This window comes from Pseudophryne corroboree, chromosome 6 (genome assembly GCF_028390025.1).
Source record: "Pseudophryne corroboree isolate aPseCor3 chromosome 6, aPseCor3.hap2, whole genome shotgun sequence".
Taxonomy (NCBI): Eukaryota; Metazoa; Chordata; class Amphibia; order Anura; family Myobatrachidae; genus Pseudophryne; species Pseudophryne corroboree.
Window position 1 is genome coordinate 41951318 of NC_086449.1, and position 19753 is coordinate 41971070.

The 19753-nt window shown below is 46.5% G+C and overlaps 1 protein-coding gene across 1 annotated transcript in view; it reads right to left on the minus strand.

The window, feature by feature from the left end:
* The window catches only part of LOC134936018 (NXPE family member 3-like), a 108619-nt gene that overhangs the window by 24680 nt on the left and 64186 nt on the right, over nucleotides 1-19753 (minus strand). Inside the window, exon 2 of the mRNA XM_063930917.1 lies at nucleotides 11769-12284. Within this exon, the coding sequence (XP_063786987.1) occupies nucleotides 11769-12248 (480 nt within the window). The 5' untranslated portion in view covers nucleotides 12249-12284. The remainder of the gene's footprint in view (nucleotides 1-11768; nucleotides 12285-19753) is intronic.

The following is a 19753-nucleotide window of genomic DNA, read 5'->3' on the forward strand; positions in this document are numbered from 1 at the left end:
TCGGGTTCTCTACGTATTAAAACACAACATCTTGCTTTTCCCATCTGAGCAGTTCTAATACAAGGGAGATACCCAGTTCCTTAGCCTCTGGGCTTCTCTGTTCACTTTGTGTGTATTTTGTTACCCTATCACCTTCTGTGTACGTTATGTCATATTCCCCAGTCTGTCTGTGAGTCCATTTGTTTTGCATAACAGTTCAAACACCAGTACATTCCTGCAGGCACTGGAGTGCATAACAGTTCTGACACCAGTACTTTCCTGCAGGCACTGGTGTGCATAACACATTATGTGTAATGGACACTATACTGGGGGACATTATGTGTAATGGACACTATACTGGGGGACATTATGTGTAACTGGCACTATACTGGGGGACATTATGTGTAACTGGCACTATACTTGGAGACATTATGTGTAAATGGAACTATACTGGGAGACATTATGTGTAACTGGCAATATACTGGGGGACATTATGCATAACTGCCACTATACTGGGAGACATGTGTAACTGGCACTGTACGGGGAGACATTATGTATAACTGGCACTATATTGGGTGCATTATGTGTAATGGGCACTATACTGGGGGGGCATTATGTGTAACTGACACTATACTGGGAGACATTATGTGTAACTGGCACTGTACATTACATTATGTGTAAATGGCAATATACTGGCGGAGATTATGTGTAACTGGCACTATACTGGGGGACATTATGTGTAACTGGCATTATACTGGGGGACATTATGTGTAACTGGCACTATGCTGGGAGACAGTACGTGTAACTGGAACTATGCTGGGAGACACTATGTGTAACTGCAACTGTATTGGGAGACATTATGTGTAAATGGCACTGTACTGGGGGATATTAAGTGTAACTGCCAGTACACTGGGGGACATTATGCATAACTGGCACTATACTGGGAGACCTGTGTAACTGGCACTGTACTGGTGGACATTATGTGTAACTGGCACTATATTGGGTGCATTATGTGTCACTGGCACTTTACTGGGGTCATTATGTGTAACTGGCACTATACTGGGAGACATTATGTGTAACTGGCACTGTATATTACATTATGTGTAACTGGCACTATACTGGTGGAAATTATGTGTAACTGGCACTGTACTGGAGGACATTATGTGTAACTGGCAATATACTGGGGGACATTATGTGTAACTGGCACTGTACTGGGGGACAGTATGTGTAACTGGCACTGTACTGGGGACATTATGTGTAATGGGCACTATACTGGGGGACATTATGTGCAATGGGCACTATACTGGGGGACATTATGTGTAACTGGCACTATACTGGGGACGTTATGTGTAACTGGCACTATAATGGGGACATTATGTGTAAATGCCAATATACTGGGGAGATTATACGTAACTGGCACTATACGGGGGGGACATTATGTGTAACTGTCATTATACTGGGGGATATTATGTGTAAATGGCTGTATACTGTGAGACATTATATGTAACTGGCACTATGCTGGGAGACATTATGTGTAACTGGCACTATACTTGGAGACATTATGTGTAAATGGCACTATACTGGGAGACATTATGCATAACTGCCACTATACTGGGAGACATGTGTAACTGGCACTGTACGGGGAGACATTATGTATAACTGGCACTATATTGGGTGCATTATGTGTAACTGGCACTATACTGGGGGACATTATGTGTAACTGACACTATAATGGGAAACAAAATATGTGTAAATGGCACTATACTGGGGGACATTATGTGTAAATGGCACTATACTGGGGACATTATGTGTAACTGACACTATACTGGGAAACAATGTGTGTAAATGGCAATATACTGGGGAGATTATACGTAACTGGCACTATACTGGGGGACATTATGTGTAACTGTCATTATACTGGGGGATATTATGTGTAAATGGCTGTATACTGTGAGACATTATATGTATCTGGCACTATGCTGGAAAACATAACGTGTAACTGGCACTATACTGGGAGACTACTGCGAGACATTATGTGTAAATGGCACTATACTGGGAGACATTATGTGTAACTGGCAATATACTGGGGGACATTATGCATAACTGGCGCTATACTGGGAGACATGTGTAACTGGCACTGCACTGGGAGACATTATGTATAACTGGCACTATATTGGGTGCATTATGTGTAACTGGCACTATATTGGGGGGCATTATGTGTAACTGACACTATACTGGGAAACAATATGTGTAAATGGCAATATAGGGGGGGCATTATGTGTAAATGGCAATATACTGGGGGACATTATGCATAACTGGCACTATACTGGGAGACATGTGTAACTGGAACTGTACTGGGAGACATTATGTATAACTGGCACTATATTGGGTGCATTATGTGTAACTGGCACTATACTGGGGGGCAATATGTGTAACTGACACTATACTGGGAAACAATATGTGTAAATGGCACTATACTGGGGGACATTATGTGTAAATGGCACTATACTGGGGGACATTATGTGTAACTGGCACTGTACTAGGAGACATTATGTGTAACTGGCACTGTACTGGGAGACATTATGTATAACTGGCACTATATTGGGTGCATTATGTATAACTGGCACTATACTGGGGGGCATTGTGTGTAACTGACACTATACTGGGAAACAATATGTGTAAATGGCAATATAGGGGGGCATTATGTGTAAATGGCAATATACTGGGGGACATTATGCATAACTGGCACTATACTGGGAGACATGTGTAACTGGAACTGTACTGGGAGACATTATGTATAACTGGCACTATATTGGGTGCATTATGTGTAACTGGCACTATACTGGGGGGCATTATGTGTAACTGACACTATACTGGGAAACAATATGTGTAACTGGCACTATACTGCGTAACATTATGCGTAAATGGCACTATACTGGGGGACATTATGTGTAGCTGGCACTATACTGAGGGACATTATGTGTAACTAGCATTATACTAGTGGACATTATGTGTAAATAGCTGTATACTGGGAGACATTATGTGTAAATGGCACTATACTGGGAGACATTATGTGTAAATAGCACTCTACTGGGGATATTATGTGTAACTGGCACTATAGTGGAGGACATTATGTGTAACTGGCTCTGTACTGGGAACATTGGAGTATATTTACTAAAATTCGTAATTTACTGAATGAGGTCAAAGTTCCCACCATTGGATATAATGGAGCGCCTATGCGCTACATTGTATCTTCAGTGCGCAGCCTCACTGACAGTACAGGAGCGCAGAGCCAATCAGGAGAGTGCCACGAGGTGGCGCTCCCTGATTGGCAGAAGTGACCCTCTTTGACAGGAGTCAGGGGGGGTCCTGGCAGTCGGGGAAAGGGGTCCCATGTGTAAACATGGGACCCCTTTCAGTGCGTGGTTCAGGTTTCCGGTTTTATTTTTTGTCAAGTACGTGGATTAAAAAAAAAGCAGGTCTATTTTAAAACTGCTTTTTTTTTACAATTTGTATTTTTGCACGGCAGTGTTTGGCTATTGCCGGTAGTGTTTGTGTCAAATGGTGGCAACTTTGCGGTCAGCGGTTGACCGAATGTAACCTGACCGCTGACCGCAAAGTTCCCACCATTGGATACAATGGAGTGCATAGGCGCAACATTGTATCTCTGCCATGTGCAGCCTCACTGACACTACAGGAGCACACAGCCAATTAGGAGAGTGCCACGACGTGGCGCTCCATGAGAGGCTGAAGGGACCCTGTTTGACAGGAGTCAGGGGGGGTCCTGGCAGTCGGGGAAAGGGGTCCCATGTGTAAACATGGGTCCCCTTTCAGTGCGTGGTCGGGTTTACGGTTTGTTTTTTTGCCAAGTACGTGGATTATACAAAGAACAGAAGATACACTGGATTATGTGAGTATAATTTTTTCCACAGGTACCCCGAGGATTGTACATGGAGGAGAGGACCGAGCCTCGTGGGAACACAGGTAAGTATGTATGTATGGAGGTGTGCATGTATGTAATAAACTTTTACTGGCACGGTGTGTGTCCTGTTTTTTTGGGGGTATTTTTTTAGTAGTAGTAGTAGTACAGATACCAGCGGGCCCGGTTTTCCACCGCATGCTGGTACTTGTGGTTCTCCAAGTACCAGCTTGCGAGGGAGGCTTGCTGGGACTTGTAGTACTGCTACTAAAAACAATATTCTGATTTTTTACACTTGGCTATCAGCCCCCCATCCGCCGCCCTTGGATGGGGGGGACAGCCTCGGGTTTCACCCCTGGCCCTTGGGTGGCTGGAGGGGGGTACCCCATGATTTAAGGGGTTCCCACTCCTCCAGGGTACCCCGGCCAGGGGTGACTAGTTGGAGATGTAATGACAGGGCCGCCAGGACCACAATAAAAGTGTCCCCCGGCTCTGGCATTATGTACCTGGCTAGTGGAGCTCGGTGCTGGTTCAAAAAATACGGGGGATCCCTACGCTTTTTGTCCCCCGTATTTTTTGCACCAGGACCAGGCACAGAGCTGGTTGATAAAATATGGGGGAACCCCAGTCATTTTTTTCCCCATATTTTGACAACCAGGACCGGCTCAAAGAGCCCGAGGCTAGTTTTGCTTAGGAGGGGGGACCCCACGCATTTTTTTTTCCGACTTTAAACTATTTTTTATTTTTTTAAAGATGCACAATGAAACCCTGCATGGTTCTCACAGGTCCGGCTGAGTTTTATTGTTTTAATGTGGGCAGTGTTTTACTATTCACTCCCGTAGAACACTGTCAAAAAATACGAATGACATCGACATCGGAAAACACGAAAATGTAAAATACGACAGCTTAGTAAATTAGTCGTAAAAAATTCAAAAAGTTGCAAAATTGCACATTTGATGTCATTCATGATGAATCTCCCTCCAAATCGGTACAAATACGAATTTTATTAAATATACGCCACAGTATTCATACACAAAAGTGACCTCATTATGGTGGTCATTCTGAGTCGTTCACTCGGTAAATTTCATCGCATCGCAGCGATTTTCCGCTTAGTGCGCATGCGCAATGTCCGCACTGCGACTGCGCCAAGTAATTTTGCTATGAAGTTAGTATTTTTACTCACGGCTTTTTGATCGCTCAGGCGATCGTAGTGTGATTGACAGGAAATGGGTGTTACTGGGCGGAAACTGGCCGTTTTATGGGCGTGTGGGAAAAAACGCTACCGTTTCCGGAAAAAACGCAGGAGTGGCTAGAGAAACGGGGGAGTGTCTGGGCGAACGCTGGGTGTGTTTGTGACGTCAAACCAGGAACGACAAGCACTGAACTGATCGCAGATGCCGAGTAAGTCTGAAGCTACTCTGAAACTGCTAAGAAGTTTGTAATCGCAATATTGCGAATACATCGTTCGCAATTTTAAGATGCTAAGATTCACTCCCAGTAGGCGGCGGCTTAGCGTGAGCAACTCTGCTAAAATCGCCTTGCGAGCGAACAACTCGGAATGACCTCCTATAAGCACACTCTGTTATTTACACATAAGTGATGTCATCATATGCACACATCAGGGATTGCTCCGGACAGTCCAATAATCAGTGCATCAGTCCAGAGTCCGGAACATCAGCAACCTCAAACCCTTATCCCCTATGATATCCCTAATTCACAATGTCGGCCAGACAGGCCACAAAATCACTGCTCCGTCCATGCCTCTCTCTTTTCAATCCTGTAGCAACCAATCAGATTCTAGCTATTATCTTCTAGAAGGTGCTATTTAAATGAAAAGTAGAATCTGATTGATTGCCGTGGGCAACATCTCCACTTCTACAAAAATACACTTTAGTAAATATACCCCTAAGACTCTCCCATAAAGGGACAGGGTGCCTAAATTAAGGAGAAATCCCCTCAAAATTTATTAGGATGGTAGGTAGGAGCTGGTTGGTCCCTGACCACTGTGTGGCATAATGTGAACTGGAGGCACAGTCTGGCATAACGTGTAAAGACAGCTTTACAATGTGGCATATTGTGGGCCAAGGGCAACACAACGTGGTATAATAAGAACTGTGGGCACTGTATGGTATACTGTGTAATAGGGTACTTCTATGGGGCATAAAATGAACTAGGGCACTACCATGGTCTATAGCGGAATAAATTGAACTAGGGCACTACTACATTATATGGGGCATAAAATGAACTAGGGCACTACTACAGTCTACGGGGGCATAAAATTAACTAGGGCACTACTACATTCTACAGGGGAATAAAATGAACTAGGGCACTACTACAGTCTAAGGGCCATGAAATGAACTAGGGCACTACTACAGTCTATGGGGCATAAAATGAACTAGGGCACTACTACAGTCTATGGGGCATGAAATTAACTAGGGCACTACTATGGTCTATGGGGCATTGTTAAGCACAATCAGGGCCGCCATCAAGGGGGTACTGTGAGGACAACTGTCTTGGGCGTGGCCATTCTGACAGAGAGACGGAAGTACTCATGCCATCCGCCGCTTTTGCCACTGCTCTGCTGTAACCTGACAGTGGACCCGCTTGCCCGCCATGCTGATTATAGAATAAAACAAATAGGACATCATTCTGAGACACAATCTGAATGCATTACCTGTTTCCACGTACTGTAGCTAAGTGTTTTTTTTTGCAACTGCCCATGCACGAAAATTACTAAATCCCCAATGGAACATGTGCTACACAGAGTGTATGTAGAAAGGGGCTGTTGTGATTCATTCGGATCACATGCAGGAGTAAACGCAGGATTTCTGGAGAGGAAGTGGATTCCGAATGTTTGATTTCAGAGCAATTGTCACCGACTCATGCATGTAGGATGCATAATTAGCATGTAACAAGCTATAGTCTGCCTCAAACAAAGTGCAGTGTATGTAATACAGGACAACACACATATGCAGGCCCAATGATCATAGTAAGCTACTTACCGGATTCTTTCTCTGTTACGACGATTGAGCACTCATATCCACAGATGCACACATTCCTCCCTTTATATTTCATGTAGTGGCTGCTGGCCAGGCAGTGGGGAAGGGATTTCTTTGGGGCAACTGGAAACCCTCCCTGCATCAGCCTATGCTTGGTCAACAGTGACTGTTATAGATTTATAGAAGTCAGAGTGGCCACTCATTAACTTATTTATTTTGAATCACTTTTACTGTATATATCTGATAGAGAGAAATTATATGGTGTGCCTGTTCTTTATTTTTATATGATTTTATATTTATATATAATAAAAGTTATGTGAATTTATATTGGTCTTGCTCAGACGGCAATTTACGTATATTTGAGCTACAGTAAAGGGCCCTACTCATTGAGTGGTCCGCCGCCGAGCTGCCCGACGGCGGATACGGACAACGGGCGACCCGGCGGCAGGGGGGGAGGTGACGGGGGGAGTGAAGTTTCTTCGCTCCCCCCGTCACCCGGCTCCATAGAAGTACAGGCAAATATGGACGAGATCGTCCATATTGGCCTGCATGCACAGGCGACGGGGCATCAGCGATGAATGAGCGCGAGGCCGCGCATCGTTCATCGCTTGTGCCTCCACACTCAAAGATATGAACGGTATCTCATTCATTAATGAACAAGATCGTTCATATCTTTGAGTATTATCGCCCAGTGTGTAGGGCCTATCAGTGGAGCGCAATTCCTTTTTGTTTTTTTGTTTTTAAGCTCTGACTCTAGCAATGGTACTAGACGCTTCAGCATGGTAGCACCTCTTATGATAAAAAATAGGATGTGCAGTCCAGTCCCCCCCCCCTTCCTCCCTTTTTCCCTCAAGCTCTGACTAATCTACAATGTATTAATCACTGTTCTGGGAGACAGTATGTGTTACTGGCACTGTACTGGGAGACATGTGTAACTGGCACTGTACTGGGAGACATTATGTGTAACTGGCACTGTACTGGGAGACATTATGTGTAACTGGCACTGTACTGGGAGACATTATGTGTAACTGGCACAGTACTGGGGGACATTATGTATAACTGGCACTATACTGGTTGGACATTATGTGTAACTGGCACTGTACTGGGGAACATTATGTGTAACGGGCACTACACTGGGGGACATTATGTGTAACTGCCACAATACTTAGGGACATTATGTGTAACTGGCACTATACTGGGGTACGTTATGTGTAACTGGCACTATACTGGGGGACATTATGTGTAACTGGGTGGCATTATACTAGTGGACATTATGTGTAAATGGCTGTATAATGGGAGTTATTATGTATAAATGGCACTATACTGGGAGACATTATGTGTAAATGGCACTATACTGGGGGCAATATGTGTAACTGGCGCTATACTGGGAAACATTATGTGTAAATGGCACTATACTGGGAGACATTATGAGTAAATGGCACTATATGGGGGGCAATATGTGTAACTGGCACTGTACTTGGGGGACATTATATGTAACTGCCACTATACTGGGGGACATTAAAATGGAAATGGCACTATACTGGGGGACATTATGTGTAACTGGCACTATTCTGAGGGACATTATGTGTAACTGGCAATATACTAGTGGACATTATGTGTAAATGGCACTATACTGGGAGACATTATGTGTAAATGGCACTATACTGGGGGAAATATGTGTAACTGGCACTGTACTGGGGGGACATTATGTGTAATTGATACTATACTGGGGGACATTAAAATGTAAATGGCACTATACTGGGAGACATTATGTGTAACTGGCACTATACTGGGAGACATTATGTGTAACTGGCACTATACTGGGGATATTATGTGTAACTGGCACTATAGTGGGGGACATTACGTGTAACTGGCTCTGTACTGGGGGACATTATGTGTATATGGCACTATACTGGGGGGCATTATGTGTAACTGGCACTATACTGCATACTGGGATTTTGATTTTGACATGCCTGGTTTACAGTAATGCCCAGGGTCTGTACTAGTTTCTTCTACCACTCCCGCAGACTCCCACACTTGCTCCAATGTTTTTCATGAAGTGGGAGACTGTGGAATACATTTGGAAACTCGCCTAGAAATCCTATGTTTGCCCCTGAACTTCCAGTAGACAGCAATAGTGACTACTTTTGCTTCTTTTAAGAGAGGGACAAACAGTAGATATCTCCATAAGTGCTGCGGAATCTCTTGGTAAATGGCACTGATGATAAAAACTGCATGAATCCCCTGGAAACAGCTGTTTTAGGGGATTGGCCACTTTTTCGTATGACAATAAATCTATAAATGAATTATCTGTATTTGGATGTAGCACAACTCCTTTACACGCACATACATACTCTTTGCACACTAGCAACTTCATTCTAAGTACACCAACAGTATTCATACACAAAAGTGACCTCATTATAAGCACACTCTGTTATTTACACATAAGTGATGTCATCATATGCACACATCAGGGATTGCTCCGGACAGTCCAATAATCAGTGCATCAGTCCAGAGTCCGGAACATCAGCAATCTCAAACCATTATCCCCTATGATATCCCTAATTCACAATGTCGGCCAGACAGGCCACAAAATCACTGCTCCGTCCATGCCTCTCTCTTTTCAATCCTGTAGCAACCAATTAGATTTTAGCTATTATCTTCTAGAAGGTGCTATTTAAATGAAAAGTAGAATCTGATTGATTGCCGTGGGCAACATCTCCACTTCTACAAAAATACACTTTAGTAAATATACCCCTAAGACTCTCCCATAAAGGGACAGGGTGCCTAAATTAAGGAGAAATCCCCTCAAAATTTATTAGGATGGTAGGTAGGAGCTGGTTGGTCCCTGACCACTGTGTGGCATAATGTGAACTGGAGGCACAGTCTGGCATAACGTGTAAAGACAGCTTTACAATGTGGCATATTGTGGGCCAAGGGCAACACAATGTGGTATAATAAGAACTGTGGGCACTGTATGGTATACTGTGTAATAGGGTACTTCTATGCGGCATAAAATGAACTAGGGCACTACTACAGTCTACGGGGGCATAAAACGAACTAGGCACTACTACAGTCTATGGGGCATAAAATGAACTAGGGCACTACTACAGTCTATAGGGCATAAAATAAACTAGGGCACTACTACAGTCTACGGGGGCATAAAATGAACTAGGCACTACTACAGTCTACGGGGCATAAAATAAACTAGGGCACTACTACAGTCTACGGGACATAAAATGAACTAGGGCACTACTACAGCCTACGGGCCATGAAATGAACTAGGGCACTACTACAGTCTATGGGGCATAAAATGAACTAGGGCACTACTACAGTCTATGTGGCATGAAATGAACTAGGGCACTACTATGGTCTATGGGGCATTGTTAAGCACCATCAGGGCCGCCATCAAGGGGGTACTGTGAGGACAACTGTCTTGGGCGTGGCCATTCTGACAGAGAGACGGAAGTACTCATGCCATCCGCCGCTTTTGCCACTGCTCTGCTGTAACCTGACAGTGGCCCCCGCTTGCCCGCCATGCTGATTATAGAATAAAACAAATAGGACATCATTCTGAGACACAATCTGAATGCATTACCTGTTTCCACGTACTGTAGCTAAGTGTTTTTTTTTGTAACTGCCGATGCACGAAAATTACTAAATCCCCAATGGAACATGCGCTACACAGAGTGTATGTAGAAAGGGGCTGTTGTGATTCATTCGGATCACATGCAGGAGTAAACGCAGGATTTCTGGGGGGAAAGTGGATTCCGAATGTTTGATTTCAGAGCAATTGTCACCGACTCATGCATGTAGGATGCATAATTAGCATGTAACAAGCTATAGTCTGCCTCAAACAAAGTGCAGTGTATGTAATACAGGACAACACACATATGCAGGCCCAATGATCATAGTAAGCTACTTACCGGATTCTTTCTCTGTTACGACGATTGAGCACTCATATCCACAGATGCACACATTCCTCCCTTTATATTTCATGTAGTGGCTGCTGGCCTGGCAGTGGGGAAGGGATTTCTTTGGGGCAACTGGAAACCCTCCCTGCATCAGCCTATGCTTGGTCAACAGTGACTGTTATAGATTTATAGAAGTCAGAGTGGCCACTCATTAACTTATTTATTTTGAATCACTTTTACTGTATATATCTGATAGAGAGAAATTATATGGTGTGCCTGTTCTTTATTTTTATATGATTTTATATTTATATATAATAAAAGTTATGTGAATTTATATTGGTCTTGCTCAGACCGCAATTTACGTATATTTGAGCTACAGTAAAGGGCCCTACACATTGAGTGGTCCGCCACCGAGCTGCTCTACGGCGGATACGGATGACGGGGAACCCGGCGGCAGGGGGAGAGGTGACGGGGGGAGTCAAGTTTCTTCGCTCCCCCCGTCACCCGGCTCCATAGAAGTGCAGGCAAATATGAACGAGATCATCCATATTGGCCTGCATGCACAGGCGACGGGGCATCAGCGATGAATGAGCGCGAGGCCGCGCATCGTTTATCGCTTGTGCCTCCACACTCAAAGATATGAACGGTATCTCGTTCATTAATGAACAAGATCGTTCATATCTTTGAGTATTATCGCCCAGTGTGTAGGGCCTATCAGTGGAGCGCAATTCCTTTTTGTTTTTTTATTTTTAAGCTCTGACTCTAGCAATGGTACTAGACGCCTCAGCATGGTAGCACCTCTTATGATTAAAAATAGGATGTGCAGTCCGGCACCCCCCCCCCCCCCTTCCCCCCTTTTTCCCTCAAGCTCTGACTAATCTCCAATGTATTAATCACAATCTTTTGTACCAGCACCACAGTGGCGCCAGGTTTTCACTCTTGTTTTCTCTGTATCACCTTCTCTGGATGGTTCTCCCTCTTCTTCTTTAAAACTGCCACTGCCTCACTGGAGTGAATGAGCCGGATTTGCACCTCTGCTCTCCCTGACCATGGGAGGAGGAACGTGGCCATATAGCTGCCATTACCGTGGTCCTCTACGTGTCCAGTCACTCCAGCCTTCAGTGCCGGACAGTGCAGCTTGGCTCGGAAGTAATCTCCACCATATTCCTTTGGCCGGCCATGGTGGTCCCGAGCTGTGATGAGCACCTCCAACGTCTCCCCAATCCTGTACGTGTCCCGTGCATTCAGCAGATGGTAATCACAGTGTCCGGGGCTGGTAGATAGATTATAGTGTGTCACAGTGGATGGCGGCTCCGGCCAGTCAATCAGTCTAAAGAGTTCTTTGAATTTGGGATCAACAGTTTTAGAAGAGACGGACATGAACCTAGGAGCAGTTATGGGACTTCTGTGCAGCCTAGGAGATGGTGGATTGCACATGTTCAAATAATCCTCTGTTATGAACCTGTAAATGAACTAAAGATATCAAAAATTACAAACACTTGTCACTTTAAAAATGAAATCAAATATTTTTTGGAATACACCAGACAATGATACAACACTGAGTCACGGTGCAGGGCTAGAATGAGGCACTGGTCACAACCCTGGGACATGTGTAGGAACACGGCACTACCCTTGTTCCTTTGTGTTGGGGAGTTACCTGAGATAGAATGAGCTCCTGAAAAGCATTTTCTGTAAATGTCCTGAGATCTAATACAGTGTAATACAATGCTTTAAGCAGAGGCGTAACTAGGGTTTTTGGAGCCCAGGGCAAGATGGAAAATGGCGCCCCCCCTTAAAAAAAAAACACTGAAAGAAGGATGTGCGCGCGCTGAAGGCGCGCACGCCGTAAAATGGGCGTGGCCACACACCAGAAGGGGTGTGACTACGCTCCAGAAGGGGTGTGGCCACTGAAAATGGCCCACAGTGCAGGTTACATTGCCCCACGGTGCCGGATACATGCCCCACGGTGCCAGATACATGCCCCACGGTGCCAGATACATGCCCAACGGTGCCAGTTACATTGCCCCACTCAGTGCCAGTTACAGTGCCCCACTCAGTGCCCGTTACATTGCCCCACTCAGTGCCAGTTACATTGCCCCACTCAGTGCCAGTTACATTGCCCCACTCAGTGCCAGTTACATTGCCCCACTCAGTGCCCGTTACATTGCCCCACTCAGTGCCAGTTACATTGCCCCACTCAGTGCCGCACTCAGTGCCGGATACAATGCCCCACTCAGTGCCGGATACAATGCCCCACTCAGTGCCAGATACAATGCTCCACTCAGTGCCGGATACTCAGTGCCGGATACAATGCCCCACTCAGTGCCGGATACAATGCCCCACTCAGTGCCGGATATAATGCCCCACTCAGTGCCGGATACATTGCCCCACAGTGCCGGATACATTGCCCCACTCAGTGCCAGTTACATTGCCCCACAGTGCCAGTTACATGCCCCACAGTGCCAGTTACATGCCCCATAGTGCCAGATACATGCCCCACAGTGCCAGTTACATGCCCCACAGTGCCAGTTACATGCCCCACAGTGCCAGATACATGCCCCACAGTGCCAGTTACAGTGCCCCACAGTGCCGGATACAATGCCCCACAGTGCCGGATACAATGCCCCACAGTGCTGGATACAATGCCCCACAGTGCCAGTTACATGCCCCACAGTGCCAGATACATGCCCCACAGTGCCAGTTACATGCCCCACAGTGCCGGATACAATGCCCCACAGTGCTGGATACAATGCCCCACAGTGCCAGATACATGCCCCACAGTGCCAGATACATGCCCCACAGTGCCAGTTACATGCCCCACAGTGCCAGATACATGCCCCACAGTGCCAGATACAGTTACCCACAGTGCCGGATACAGTGCCCCACAGTGCCGGATACAATGCCCCACAGTGCCAGTTACATGCCCCACAGTGCCGGATACAGTGCACCACAGTGCTGGATACAATGCCCCACAGTGCCAGGCCCCCCCCCCGTGCCGCCGCCGGCCCCCCATCACTCACCTGTGAGGGGAGGAGAGCGCAGCGCCTCTCCTTTCCCTCGCCGCTCCAGGTCTCCGGACGCCGGCGGCTATCTGGCGCCGGTACGCTAGCCAATCAGAGCTCGCGGACCGGCAGCCAATCAGGAGCCGGTCCGCAAGCCCTGATTGGCTAGCGCCGGAGACCGGACACGGCAGCGCTGCTGGCAGCGCTGCTAGTGCTCCCAGCGGCGGTGAGGGGAGGGAGAGACGCTGCGCTTTCTCCTCCCCTCACATTTAGGGTTAACGGGGCGAGTGGGGCATGATGCCCTGGACGCCGGCGGTGCCCCCCTCTCCTGGGCCTGCCAGGGCGCCCAGGGCACGTGCCCCACTCGCCCTACCCTAGATATGCCTCTGGCTTTAAGTATCAGCAAACTTTAGATTGTGTGAGAGTTTGGGAAGGTTTTTTACTCTTTACAGGGCATCATATCCTGGTGCTTCCACTAGTAGCTGCTCCTGCATCTACTCAACACAGTGGAACTAGAAGCACAGCTGACTTGCACAAATGAGGTGGCTCATGGGCAGTGGCGCCAACAGGGGTGGGGGAGAGGCCTGTTGGGGGTCTAGGTCTGCTGCTGCCTCCCCACATATCAAGAGCTTCTGCCTATGTGTGCTGGGTGCAGGTAGGTACTGCCTCTGAAGAGCAGCAGTCTTTTTGATTGTCTCCTGGCTGGGAAAGGGGGGGGGCACAATGGCGCTCCCTGTGGAGTGCATTGCAACAGTTTTTTTGGTAAGGTGGTATGACCACACCTACTTACATTAAGCCACACCCCTGTACCCAGGCCCTCTATGGTCTCGTCTGCCCTGTCCATGGGAGACCGACCTCCAAAGTCACTGGCTGAGGATAGAAAAAGATGAGTGACACCCATCACATTATAACATTTGATATGCATATAAATAGAACCGAACCCGCTCAACGCAGGTTGAGTATCCCATATCCAAAATGCTTGGGACCAGAAGTATTTTGGATGTCGAATTTTTCCGTATTTTGGAATACTTGCATACCATAATGAGATATCATGGCGATGGCACCCAAGTCTAAGCACAGAATGCATTTACGTTTCATATACACCTTATTCACACAGCATGTACACAGTGGGGTATATTTACTAAGGTCCCGATTTTGACCGAGATGCCGTTTTTTCTTCAAAGTGTCATCTCGGTAATTTACTAAACTCAAATCTCGGCAGTGATGAGGGCATTCGGATTTTTTTGGAAGTCCAAGAAAAAAAATACGAATGAATACACTATCGGTCAAATACGCCAGCAAATTAGCAGAACTCGGTCATTTACTAAAAAGTGCAAATCTCAAAAGAGCCAAACACTGTCGTGAAAAATTACAATTCGTAAAAAAGTGCTAAAAAAAAAGCAGACCTGCTTTTTTGAGCCGTGATTGGATAGGCATACACGGATCCATGAGATCCGTGCATGTATATCAGTGGGAAGGGGTGGGAAAGTGTTAATTTTTCCAAAAAAAAATGCGTGGGGTCCCCCCTCCTAAGCATACCCAGCCTCGGGCTCTTTGAGCCGACTCTGGTTGCAGAAATATGGGGGAAAAAGTGACAGGGGTTCCCCCATATTTAAGCAACCAGCATCGGGCTCTGCACCTGGTCCTGGTTCCAAAAATACGGGGGACAAAAAGCGTAGGGGTCCCCCGTATTTTTAAAACCAGCACCGGGCTCCACTAGCTGGACAGATAATGCCAAAGCCGGGGGTCCCTTTTATACCGTGCCCTGCGGACGTGGCATCAAATATCCAACTAGTCACCCCTGGCCGGGGTACCCTGGGGGAGTGGGAACCCCTTCAATCAAGGGGTTTCCCCCCCAGCCACCCAAGGGCCAGGGGTGAAGCCCGAGGCTGTCCCCCCCATCCAATGGGCTGCGGATGGGGGGCTGATAGCCTTTTTGTAAAAGTGTAAGATATTGTTTTTAGTAGCAGTACTACAAGTCCCAGCAAGCCTCCCCTGCAAGCTGGTACTTGGAGAACCACAAGTACCAGCATGCGGCGGAAAAACTGGGCCACTGGAACCTGTAGAACTACTACTAAAAAAATACCCCAAAAATGACAAAACACACACACCTTGAAAGTAAAGTTTTAATACATCCATCCACACAAACATATACACATACTTACCTTATGTTCACACGCAGGTCGGTCCTCTTGTCCAGTAGAATCCATGGGGTACCTGTTGAAAAAATTATACTCACAAAATCCAGTGTAGATCGGTCCTCTTCAAATCCATTTGTAATCCACGTACTTGAGAAAATAAAAAACCGGAGTCCCGACAACGAACTGAAAGGGGCCCCATGTTTTCACATGGGACCCCTTTCCCCGAATGCCAGAAACCCACTCTGACTTCTGTCTAAGTGGGTTTCTTCAGCCAATCAGGGAGCGCCACGTTGTGGCACCCTCCTGATCGGCTGTGTGCTCCTGTACTGACTGACAGGCAGCACGCGGCAGTGTTACAATGTAGCGCCTATGCGCTCCATTGTAACCAATGGTGGGAACTTTCTGCTCAGCGGTGAGGTCACTTTCGGTCAACCGCTGAGCAGAAAGTTCCCACCATTGGTTACAATGTAGCGCATAGGCGCTACATTGTAACACTGCCGCGTGCTGCCTGTCAGTCAGTACAGGAGCACACAGCCGATCAGGAGGGTGCCACAACGTGGCGCTCCCTGATTGGCTGAAGAAACCCACTTAGACAGAAGTCAGAGTGGGTTTCTGGCATTCGGGGAAAGGGGACCCATGTGAAAACATGGGGCCCCTTTCAGTGCGAGGATCGGGTCTCCGTTTTTTTATTTTTATCAAGTACCTGGATTACAAATGGATTATCCGAGGAGACATCTACACTGGATTTGGTGAGTATAATTTATTCAACAGGTACCCCATGGATTCTACTGGACAAGAGGACCGACCTGCGTATGGACAAAGGTAAGTATGTATGTATGTTTGTGTGGATGGATGTAATAAAACTTTACTTTCAAGGTGTGTGTGTATTGTCTTTTTTGGGGTATTTTTTTAGTAGTAGTACTACAGGTACCAGCGGGCCCGTTTTTCCGCTGCATGCAGGTACTTGTGGTTCTCCAAGTACCAGCATGCGGGGGAGGCTTGCTGGGCCTTGTAGTACTGCTACTAAAAACAATATCTTACACTTTTACAAAAAGGCTATCAGCCCCCCATCCGCAGCCCATTGGATGGGGGGGACAGCCTTGGACTTCACCCCTGGCCCTTGGGTGGCTGGGGGGGGGGTAGACCCCTTGATTGAAGGGGTCCCCACTCCCCCGGGGTACCCCGGCCAGGGGTGACTAGTTGGATATTTGATGCCACGGCCGCAGGGCACTGTATAAAAGTGACCCCCGGCTGTGGCATTATCTGTCCAGCTAGTGGAGCCCGGTGCTGGTTTAAAAATACGGGGGACCCCTACGCTTTTTGTCCCCCGTATTTTTGGAACCAGGACCAGGCGCAGAGCCCGATGCTGGTTGCTTAAATATGGGGGAACCCCTGTCATTTTTTATCCCATATTTCTGCAACCAGGATCGGCTCAAAGAGCCCGAGGCTGGTTATGCTTAGGAGGGGGGACCCCACGCAATTTTTTAAAAAGTTTTACAGTGTTTATTTAAAAAAAAAATGAACCCCAGCACGGATCACACAGATCCGGCCGAGATTCATTTTGAAAAAGTCGGCAGTGTTTTGCTAATCACTGCCGTAAAAAACATAAAAAAAACACGAAGGACATCGACATCGGAAAACCCGAAAAGGCAAAATACGGCAGCTTAGTAAATTAGTCGGAATCAATTCAAAAAGTTGCAATTTTACACTGTCGATGTCATTCGTGATTGATCTTTGACCTTTTTCGGAAAATTACGAATTTTAGTAAATATACCCCAGTGTTTTTGGATCCTGCACCGCTTCTAAAGATTTTTTTTCATGAGCACTGTCTTGTTTGTTTGATCTATATACATACATTTACTAGTGATGTGCACTGGACATTTTTTTTGGTGTTTTGGTTTTGGATTCAGTTCCGCGGCCGTGTTTTGGATTCGGACGCGTTTTGGCATAACCTGCCAGAAATTTTTTTGTCGGATTCGGGTGTGTTTAGGATTCGGGTGTTTTTTTTTTACAAAAAACTCTCAAAAACAGCTTAACTCATAGAATGTGGGGGTCATTTTGATCCCATAGTATTATTAACCTCAATAACCATAATTTCCACTCATTTCCAGTCTATTCTGAACACCTCACACCTCACAATATTATTTTTAGTCCTAAAATTTGCACCAAGGTCGCTGTGTGACTAAGCTAAGCGACCCAAGTGGCCGACACAAACACCTGAAACATCTAGGAGTGGCACTGCAGTGTCAGACAGGATGGCACTTCAAAAAATAGTCCCCAAACAGCACATGATGCAAAGAAAAAAAGAGGTGCACCAAGGTTGCTGGATGACTAAGATAAGCGATCCAAGTGGCCGACACAAACACCTGGCCCATCTAGGAGTGGCACTGCAGTGTCAGACAGGATGGCACTTCAAAAAAATAGTCCCCAAACAGCACATGATGCAAAGAAAAAAAGAGGTGCAATGAGGTAGCTGTGTGACTAAGCTAAGCGACCCAAGTGGCCGACACAAACACCTGGCCCATCTAGGAGTGACACTGCAGTGTCAGACAGGATGGCACTTCAAAATATAGTCCCCAAACATCACATAATGCAAAGAAAAATGGAAAAAAAGAGGTGCAAGATGGAATAGTCCTTGGGCCCTCTCACCCACCCTTATGTTGTATAAACAGGACATGCACACGTTAACAAACCCATCATTTCAGCGATAGGGTCTGCCACACGACTGTGACTGAAATGACTGGTTGGTTTGGGCCCCCACCAAAAAAGAAGCAATCAATCTCTCCTTGCACAAACTAGCTCTACAGAGGCAAGATGTCCACCTCCTCCTAATCGTACGATTCCTCACCCCTTTCACTGTGTACATCCCCCTCCTCACAGATTATTAATTCGTCCCCACTGGAATCCACTATCTCAGGTCCCTGTGTACTTTCTGGAGGCACATGCTGGTGAATGTCTCCATGGAGGAATTGATTATAATTCATTTTGATGAACATCATCTTCTCCACATTTTCTGGAAGTAACCTTGTACGCCGATTGCTGACAAGGTGAGCGTCTGCACTAAACACTCTTTCGGAGTACACACTGGAGGGGGGGCAACTTAGGTAAAATAAAGCCAGTTTGTGCAAGGGCCTCCAAATTGCCTCTTTTTCCTGCCAGTATACGTACGGAATGTCTGACGTGCCTACTTGGATGCAGTCACTCATATAATCCTCCACCATTCTTTCAATGGTGACAGAATCATATGCAGTGACAGTAGATGACATGTCAGTAATCGTTGGCAGGTCCTTCAGTACGGACCAGATATCAGCACTCGCTCCAGACTGCCCTGCATCACCGCCAGCGGGTGGGATCGGAATTCTTAGCCTTTTCCTCGCAGCCCTAGTAGCGGGAAAATGTGAAGGAGGAGCTGTTGACGGGTCACGTTCTGCTTGACTTGACAATTTTCTCACCTGCAGGTCTTTGGACCTCTGCAGAATTGTGTCTGCCGGAAAGAGAGATACAACGTAGGCTTTAAATCTAGGATCAAGCACGGTGGCCAAAATGTAGTGCTCTGATTTTAACAGATTGACCACCCGTGAATCCTGGTTAAGCGAATTAAGGGCTCCATCCACAAATCCCACATGCCTAGCGGAATCGATCTTTTTTAGCTCCTCCTTCAATCTCTCCAGCTTCTTCTGCAAAAGCCTGATGAGGGGAATGTCTGAACTGACTTCACGTGTGGCAAGTTCCAAGGGTTGCAGAACCTTGCACAACATTGAAATCATTCTCCACTGCGCTTGAGTCAGGTGCATTCCCC